Raw genomic sequence first — 9,794 nt, 5'->3', positions numbered from 1 at the left:
CTCCTTCTTCCCTTCATCCATCTCTTCTTTTTTATCCCTCCCTCCCTCCCGCCCTCCTCCTCCCCCATCTCTCTCCTCCCCCTCCCTCCCTCCCTCCCTCCCTCCCTCCCTCCCTCCCTCCCTCCCTCCCTCCCTCCCTCCTCCTCCCCCATCTCTCTCCTCCCCCTCCCTCCTCCTCCCCCATCTCTCTCCTCCCCCTCCCTCCTCCTCCCCCATCTCACTCCTCCCCCTCCCTCCTCCTCCCCATCTCTCTCCTCCCCCTCCCTCCCTCCTCCTCCCTCATCTCTCTCCTCCCCCTCCCTCCTCCCCCATCTCTCTCCTCCCTCCCCTTCCCTCCCTCCTCCTCCCTCATCTCTCTCCTCCCTCCCTCTCCTTCCCCATCTCTCTCCTCCCCCTCCCTCCCTCCCTCCTCCCCCATCTCTCTCCTCCCTCCCCCTCCCTCCCTCCTCCTCCCTCATCTCTCTCCTCCCTCCCTCTCCTCCCCCATCTCTCTCCTCCCCCTCCCTCCCTCCCTCCTCCCCCATCTCTCTCCTCCCCCTCCCTCTCTCCCTCCAGATCCCTACAGGTCCTCTGATCTTTAACTCTTTACAGCAGCAGCAGCTCTCCCAGTTCTCTCCTCAACCGAGTCAGTCTGCTACGTCTAGCCCACAGCAGCAAGTAGACATGGTATGACACACACACACACCTTCTGCTTCAGTCAGTCTGCTACGTCTAGCCCACAGCAGCAAGGAGACATGGTATGACACACACACACCTTCTGCTTCAGTCAGTCTGCTACGTCTAGCCCACAGCAGCAAGGAGACATGGTATGACACACACACACCTTCTGCTTCAGTCAGTCTGCTACGTCTAGCCCACAGCAGCAAGGAGACATGGTATGACACACACACACCTTCTGCTTCAGTCAGTCTGCTACGTCTAGCCCACAGCAGCAAGGAGACATGGTATGACACACACACACCTTCTGCTTCAGTCAGTCTGCCTCGTCTAGCCCACAGCAGCAAGGAGACATGGTATGACACACACACACACACACACCTTCTGCTTCAGTCAGTCTGCTACGTCTAGCCCACAGCAGCAAGGAGACATGGTATGACACACACACACCTTCTGCTTCAGTCAGTCTGCTACGTCTAGCCCACAGCAGCAAGGAGACATGGTATGACACACACACACCTTCTGCTTCAGTCAGTCTGCTACGTCTAGCCCACAGCAGCAAGGAGACATGGTATGACACACACACACCTTCTGCTTCAGTCAGTCTGCTACGTCTAGCCCACAGCAGCAAGGAGACATGGTATGGTATGACACACACACACACACACACCTTCTGCTTCAGTCAGTCTGCTACGTCTAGCCCACAGCAGCAAGGAGACATGGTATGACACACACACACACACCTTCTGCTTCAGTCAGTCTGCTACGTTTAGCCCACAGCAGCAAGGAGACATGGTATGACACACACACACCTTCTGCTTCAGTCAGTCTGCTACGTCTAGCCCACAGCAGCAAGGAGACATGGTATGACACACACACACCTTCTGCTTCAGTCAGTCTGCCTCGTCTAGCCCACAGCAGCAAGGAGACATGGTATGACACACACACACACACACACCTTCTGCTTCAGTCAGTCTGCTACGTCTAGCCCACAGCAGCAAGGAGACATGGTATGACACACACACACCTTCTGCTTCAGTCAGTCTGCTACGTCTAGCCCACAGCAGCAAGGAGACATGGTATGACACACACACACCTTCTGCTTCAGTCAGTCTGCTACGTCTAGCCCACAGCAGCAAGGAGACATGGTATGACACACACACACCTTCTGCTTCAGTCAGTCTGCTACGTCTAGCCCACAGCAGCAAGGAGACATGGTATGGTATGACACACACACACACACACACCTTCTGCTTCAGTCAGTCTGCTACGTCTAGCCCACAGCAGCAAGGAGACATGGTATGACACACACACACACACCTTCTGCTTCAGTCAGTCTGCTACGTTTAGCCCACAGCAGCAAGGAGACATGGTATGACACACACACACCTTCTGCTTCAGTCAGTCTGCTACGTCTAGCCCACAGCAGCAAGGAGACATGGTATGACACACACACACACACACACCTTCTGCTTCAGTCAGTCTGCTACGTCTAGCCCACAGTAACCTCGTCCACAGGCTATTGTTCACAGCACATAAACACTACCGGTCAAAAGTTTTACAAGACCTTCTCATTCCAGGGTTTTCTTTATTTTTTACTATTTTCTACATTGTAGAATAATAGTGAAAAACTATGAGATAAACACATATGGAATCATGTAGTAACCAATAAAGTGTAAAACAAATCTAAATATATTTTATATTTGAGATTCTTCAAATAGCCACCTTTTGCATTGATGACAGCTTTGCACACTATTGACATTCTCTCAACCAGCTTCACCTGGAATGCTTTTCCAACAGTCTTGAAGGAGTTCCCACATATGCTGAGCACTTGTTGGCTGCTTTTCCATAACTCTGTGATCCAACTCATCCCAAACCATCTCAATTGGGTTGAGGTCGGGTGATTGTGGAGGCCAGGTCATCTGATGCAGCACTCCATCATTCTCCTTCTTGGTCAAATAGTCCTTACACAGCCTGGAGGTGTGTTGGGTCATTGTCCTGTTGAAAAACAAATGATAGTCCCATTAAGCCCAAACCAGACGAGATGGTGTATCGCTGCAGAATGCTCTGGTAGCCCTGCTGGTTGTGTGCCTTGACTTCTAAATAAATCACAGACAGTGTCACCAGCAAAGCACCATCACACCTCCTCCTCCATGCTTCACGGTGGGAACCACACATGCGGAGATCATCCGTTCACCTACTCTGCGTCTCACAAAGACATGACGGTTGGAACCAAAAATCTCAAATTTGGACTCATCAGATCAAAGGACAGATTTCCACCGGTCTAACATCCATTGCTCGTGTTTCTTGGCCCAAGCAAGTCTCTTCTTCTTATTAGTGTCCTTTAGTAGTGGTTTCTTTGCAGCAATTTGACCATGAAGCCTGATTCACACAGTCTCCTCTGAACAGTTGATGTTGAGATGTGTCTGTTACTTGAACTCTGTGAAGCATTTATTTGGGCTGCAATTTCTGAGGCTGGTAACTCTAATGAACTTATCCTCTGCAGCAGAGGTAACTCTGGGTCTTCCTTTCCTGTGGCGGTCCTCATGAGAGCCAGTTTCATCATTGCGCTTGATGGTTTTTGCGACTGCACTTGAAGAAACTTTCAAAGTTCTTGAAATGTTCCGTATTGACTGACATTCATGTCTTAAAGAAATGATGGACTGTCGTTTCTCTTTGGTTATTTGAGTTGTTCTTGCCATAATATGGACTTGGTCTTTTACCAAATAGGGCTATCTTCTGTATACCTTCCCTACCTTGTCACAACACAACTGGCTCAAACACAACTGGCTCAAACAAAATTCCACAAATTAACTTTTAACAATGCATGCCAGGTGACTACCTCAGCTGGTTGAGAGTATGCCAAGAGTGTGCAAAGCTGTCATCAAGACAAAGGGTGGCTACTTTGAAGAATCTCAAATATAAAATATATTTTGATTTGTTTAACACTTTTTTTGGTTACGACATGATTCCATGTGTGTTATTTCATAGTTTTGATGTCTTCACTATTATTCTACAACGTAGAAAATAGTAAAAATAAAGAAAAACCCTTGAATGAGTAGGTGTTCTAAAACTGTTGACCGGTAGTGTAAGTAATGATATTAAGCCCACAGCAACAAAAAGACACGGTACAACACACATCTTTCTCTGTGGTGATGACCTCTAACCTCTGCCCTGGTTTTAGGGTGATCAGGGGTCAGACCAGGGTATGGGTGCTCAACAGACTGCTGTCATCAACCTGACTGGAGTTGGAGGCTTCATGTCCCCACAGACAGCAGGTAAGACCTCTGTCATCAACCTGCCTGGAGTAGGAGGCTTTAAGTCCTCAGACAGCAGGTAGGACACACACACTCTAATACACACTCTGCTTCTGTTTCTCTCTCTGTCGCTCTCTCTCTTCCTGTTGCGCTCTCTCTCTCTCTTTCTGTCGCTCTCTCTCTCTTTCTGTCGCTCTCTCTCTCTTCCTGTCGCTCTCTCTCTCTTCCTGTCGCTCTCTCTCTCTTCCTGTCGCTCTCTCTCTCTTCCTGTCGCTGTCTCTCTCTTCCTGTCGCTCTCTCTCTCTCTCTTCCTGTCGCTCTCTCTCTCTCTCTTCCTGTCGCTCTCTCTCTCTCTTCCTGTCGCTCTCTCTCTCTCTTCCTGTCGCTCTCTCTCTCTCTTCCTGTCGCTCTCTTTCTCTCTTCCTGTCGCTCTCTCTCTCTCTTCCTGTCGCGCTCTCTCTCTCTCTCCTGTCGCTCTCTCTCTCTCTTCCTGTCGCTCTCTCTCTCTCTCTTCCTCGCTCTCTCTCTCTCTTCCTGCTCTCTCTCTCTCTCTCCTGTCGCTCTCCTCTCTCTCTCTCTTCCTGTCGCTCTCTCTCTCTCTCTTCCTGTCGCTCTCTCTCTCTCTCTCTCTTCCTGTCGCTCTCTCTCTCTCTCTCTCTTCCTGTCGCTCTCTCTCTCTCTCTTCCTGTCGCTCTCTCTCTCTCTCTTCCTGTCGCTCTCTCCCTCTCTCTTCCTGTCGCTCGCACTCTCTCTGTCGCTCTCTTTCTTTGTCGCTCTTTCTCTCTCTGTCTGTCGCTCTCTCTCTCACACACACACACACACACACACACACACACACACAAACTCTTAATCGCTTACACAATCTCTCTCTTTGTAAATGTTTTACTCTTTCTTCAGTAACACGACCTGTACATTTTCACCAGTCAAACTGAAAACGACAAACAAGACATTACTGATGTGTTATCAAATGTAGCACTGACCCAATGGTGACAAGTTCATAGTTCAAAAGCAGTGTGTTAAGTGCAACATTTACCATTAACCTCTTTGTAATCTGATTAGTAAACTGAGCAATACGTAAATAGTTGCCTCTTTACAAGGCACATTGTTAAATAAAAGTTGGCCCTCACTGTAGATCTCATACACAATGTATACAAAAGTATGTGGACACCCCTTCACATTTAGTGGATTCTGCTATTTCAGGCACACCCGTTTCTGATAGGTGTATCAAATCGAGAACGCAGCCATGCAATCTCCATAGACAAACATTGGCAGTAGAATGGCCTTACTGAAGAGCTCAGTGACTTTCAACGTGGCACCTTCATAGGATTCCACCTTTACAAAAAGTCAATTTGTCAAATTTCTGCCCTGCTAGAGCTTTCCCGTTCAACTCTAAGTGTTGTTATTGTGAAGTGGAAATGTCTAGGAGCAACAACGGCTCAGCCGCTAATTGGCAGGCCATACAAGCTCACAGAACGGGACCGCAGAGTGCTGAAGTACGTAGCGTGTAAAAATCGTCTGTCATCGGTTGTCCTCACTACCATTGGACTCTGGAGCAGTGGAAACGCGTTCTCTGGAGTGATGAATCACGCTTCTCCATCTGGCAGTCCAACGAACAAATCTGTGTTTGGCGAATGCCAGGAGAACGCTACCTGCCCCAATGCATAGTGCATTAAAGTTTGGTGGAGGAGCAATAATGGGGCTGTTTTTCATGGTTCGGGCCCCATAGTTCCAGTGAAGGGAAATCTTAACGCTACAGCATTGACATTCTAGACAATTCTGTTCTTTCATCTTTGTGGCAACAGTTTGGGGAAGGCCCTTTCCTGTTTCAGCATGACAATGCCCCCGTGCACAAAGCGTGGTCCATACAGAAATGGTTTGTCAAACGGTGTGGAAGAACTTGACTGGCCTGCACAGAGCCCTGGCCTCAACCCCATGAAACACCATTGGAATGCCGACTGTGAGCCAGGACTAATCGCCCAACATCAGTGCCCAACCTCACTAATGCTCTTGTGGCTGAATGGAAGCAAATCCCTGCATCAATGTTCCAACATCTAGTGAAAAGCTTTCCCAGAAGAGTTGAGGCTGTTATAGCAGCAAAGGGGGGGGACCAACTCCATATTAATGCCCATGATTTTGGAATGAGATGTTCGACGAGCAGGTGTCCACATACTTTTGGTCATGTAGTGTATCAGTGTCCCTCACTGTAGATCAAAACCTGATAATCTATTTACTACAGTAGAAAAACATCAAACCAGTCACTCTGTTCTGCTCTGTTCTGTAGTGTGTTTGTAAAGTAACCTGTCAAAGGTCAAACTGATGTAATAAATGCAAGGTCAAAGGTCAAACTACACTTCCCCCACTTCTCTGCTACATTCTCTCCTTTTTTTTGTTTCTGTTGTTTCCTCCCTTCTTTTTTCCCTCCGTCTTTCGCCCTTCCTCCTTTTCCACCCTTCCACTCCTCCTTCTGTCCTCCCCCGCTTTGTCGTCTATCCTCCTCTCCCCCCTCACCAATTGATCCTCTCCTCTACCGATATCCCCCTGTTTTCCTTTGCTACCCCCTGACCTGGCTTCATGCCTCGCTCCCTGCCCTGTCCTCCCCTGCCATCCCTAACTGCCCCATTGTTCTGTCTCTCCTGCCTCCCTCCTCTCCTTCTCCCTCCCACTCTCCTCCCTCCCTCCTATTCTCTTCTCCTCCCTCCCTCTCTCCTCCTCCCTCCCTCTTTCCCTCTTTCCTCTCCCTCCCTCCTCTCCCTCCCTATTTCCATCCTCCCTCTTCCTCTCCTTCTCCCTCCCACTCTCCTCCCTCCCTGCTATTCTCTTCTCCCTCCCTCTTTCCATCCTCTCTTCTCCCTCTCTCCTCCTCCCTCCCTCCCTCCCTCTTTCCATCCTCTCTCCTCCTCTCTCCTCCTCCCTCCCTCCCTCTTTTCCTCTCCCTCCCTCCTCTCCCTCCCTATTTCCATCCTCCCTCTTCCTCTCCTCCTCCCTCCCTCTTTTCATCCTCGTGCTTCTCCCTCCTTTCCTCCCTCTCTTTCCATCCTCTCTCCTCCCTCCTCTCCTCCCTCCCTCCCTCCCTCCCTCTTACCATCCTCCCTCTCCTCTCTCCTTTCCTTCCTCCTCCACCCTCCCTCCCTCTTTCCATCCTCCCACTCCTCCCTCCTTTCCTCCCTCTCCTCCCTCCTTTCCTCCCTCTTTTCCTCCCTCTCCTCCCTCCTTTCCATCCTCCCACTCCTCCCTCCTTTCCTCCCTCTCCTCCCTCCTTTCCTCCCTCCTCTCCTCCCTCCTTTCCTCCCTCTCCTCCCTCCTTTCCTCCCTCCTCTCCTCCCTCCTTTCCTCCCTCTCCTCCCTCCTTTCCTCCCTCCTTTCCTCCCTCTCCTCCCTCCTTTCCTCCCTCCTCTCCTCCCTCCATACTGTACTGTAGTGCTGTCCCAGTTAGGCTGTGGTCTGGATGGCTCTGGTCCCCCCCTGCCCTCTCCAAGGCTTCAGCAGCCGCAGATACAAGTAATGCACACACTCTAATATACACCTATATGCATACAGACTGTATATCTATATTATACACCTATATACAGACTGTATATCTATAACTAGACTGTATATCTATATTATACATATCTATACATACAGACTGTATATCTATAAATAGACTGTATATCTATATACACCTATATACAGACTGTATATCTATAACTAGACTGTATATCTATATTATACACCTATATACAGACTGTATATCTATAACTAGACTGTATATGTATATTATACATATCTATACATACAGACTGTATATCTATTATACACCTATATACATATCTAGACATACAGACTATATCTATATTATACTATACATATCGATACATACATACAGACTGTATATCTATAATTATATATCTATAATTATACACCTATATACAGTTGAAGTCGGAAGTTTACATACAGTTAGGCTGAAGTAATTTACTCGTTTTTCAACCACTCCACAAATGTCTTGTAAACAAACTATAGTTTTGGCAAGTCGGTTAGGACATCTACTTTGTGCATGACACAAGTCATTTTTCCAACATTTGTTTACAGACAGATTATTTCACTTATAATTCACTGTATCACAATTCCAGTGGGTCAGAAGTTTACATACACTAAGTTGACTGTGCCTTTAAACAGCTTGGAAAATTCCAGAAAATTATGTCATGGCTTTAGAAGCTTCTGATAGGCTAATTGACATAATTTGAGTCAATTGGAGGTGTACCTGTGGATGTATTTCAAGGCCTACCTTCAAACTCAGTGCGTCTTTGCTTGACATCATGGGAAAATCAAAAGAAATCAGCCAAGGCCTCAGAAAAAAGATTGTAGACCTCCACAAGTCTGGTTCATCTTTGGGAGCAATTTCCAAACGCCTGAAGGTACCACGTTCATCTGTGCAAACAATAGTACGCAAGTATAAACACCATGGGACCACACAGCCGTCATACCGCTCAGGAAAGAGACGTGTTCTGTCTCCTAGAGATGAATGTACTTTGGTGTGAAAAGTGCAAATCAATCCCAGAACAACAGCTAAGTACCTTGTGAAGATGCTGGAGGAAACAGGTACAAAAGTATCTATATCCACAGTGAAACGAGTCCTTTATCGACATAACCTGAAAGGCCACTCAACAAGGAAGAAGCCACTGCTCCAAAACCGCCATAAAAAGGCCAGACTACGGTTTGCAACTGCACAAAGGGACAAAGATCGTACTTTTTGGAGAAATGTCCTCTGGTCTGATGAAAGAAAAATAGAACTGTTTGGCCATAATGACCATTGTTATGTTTGGAGGAAAAAGGGGGACGCTTGCAAGGCGAAGAACACCATCCCAACTGTGAAGCACGGGGGTGGTAGCATCATGTTGTGGGGGTGCTTTGCTGCAGGAGGGACTGGTGCACTTCACAAAATAGATGGCATCATGAGGTAGGAAAATTATGTGGATATATTGAAGCAACATCTCAAGACATCAGTCAGGAAGTTAAAGCTTGGTCGCAAATGGATCTTCCAAATGGACAATGACCCCAAGCATATTTCCAAAGTTGTGGCAAAATGGCTTAAGGACAACAAAGTCAAGGTATTGGAGTGGCCATCACAAAGCCCTGACCTCAATCCTATAGAACATTTGTAGGCAGAACTGAAAAAGCGTTTGTGAGCAAGGAGGCCTACAAACCTGACTCAGTTACACCAGCTCTGTCAGGAGGAATGGGCCAAAATTCACCCAACTTATTGTGTGAAGCTTGTGGAAGGCTACCCAAAACGTTTCACCCAAGTTAAACAATTTAAAGGCAATGCTACCAGATACTAACTGAGTGTATGTAAACTTCTGACCCACTGGGAATGTGATGAAATAAATAAAAGCTGAAATAAATAATTCTCGCTACTATTATTCTGACATTTCACATTCTTAATATAAAGTGGGGATCCTAACTGACCAAAGACAGGGAATTTTTACTAGGATTAAATGTCAGGAATTGTGAAAAACTGAGTTTAAATGTATTTGGCTAAGGTGTATGTAAACTTCCGACTTCAACTGTACATACAGACTGTATATCTATAATTATACACCTATATACATACATACTGTATATCTATAATTATACACCTATATACATACATACTGTATATCTATAATTATACACCTATATACATACAGACTGTTTATCTGTATTATACATATCAAGTGTTATTGGTCACATACACATGTTTAGCAGATGTTATTGAGGGTGTAGCTAAATGCTTGTGTTCCTCGCTCCAACAGTGCTGTAGTATCTAACCATTCAGAACAATACACACACACCTAAAAGTAAAATAATGGAATTAGGAAATATATAAATATTAGATTGAGCAATGTCGGAGTAGCGATGACT

General features: G+C 46.8%; 1 protein-coding gene across 5 annotated transcripts in view; it reads left to right on the top strand.

Annotated features, from left to right (window-relative positions):
• supt20 (SPT20 homolog, SAGA complex component) overlaps positions 1 to 9,794 on the top strand; it is a 43,305-nt gene that overhangs the window by 22,412 nt on the left and 11,099 nt on the right. For 2 of the 5 annotated variants that reach the window (XM_029770322.1, XM_029770321.1), the window contains exons 21-23: positions 556 to 666; positions 3,842 to 3,935; positions 7,333 to 7,412. In XM_029770322.1, the coding sequence (XP_029626182.1) occupies positions 556 to 666; positions 3,842 to 3,935; positions 7,333 to 7,412 (285 nt within the window). The remainder of the gene's footprint in view (positions 1 to 555; positions 667 to 3,841; positions 3,936 to 7,332; positions 7,413 to 9,794) is intronic. The other 3 variants (XM_029770323.1, XM_029770325.1, XM_029770324.1) reach the window with 3 other exon arrangements.

This window comes from Salmo trutta, chromosome 12, assembly GCF_901001165.1.
Source record: "Salmo trutta chromosome 12, fSalTru1.1, whole genome shotgun sequence".
In the NCBI taxonomy this organism is placed as follows: domain Eukaryota; kingdom Metazoa; phylum Chordata; class Actinopteri; order Salmoniformes; family Salmonidae; genus Salmo; species Salmo trutta.
This window is presented reverse-complemented; position numbering and strand designations above follow the sequence as displayed.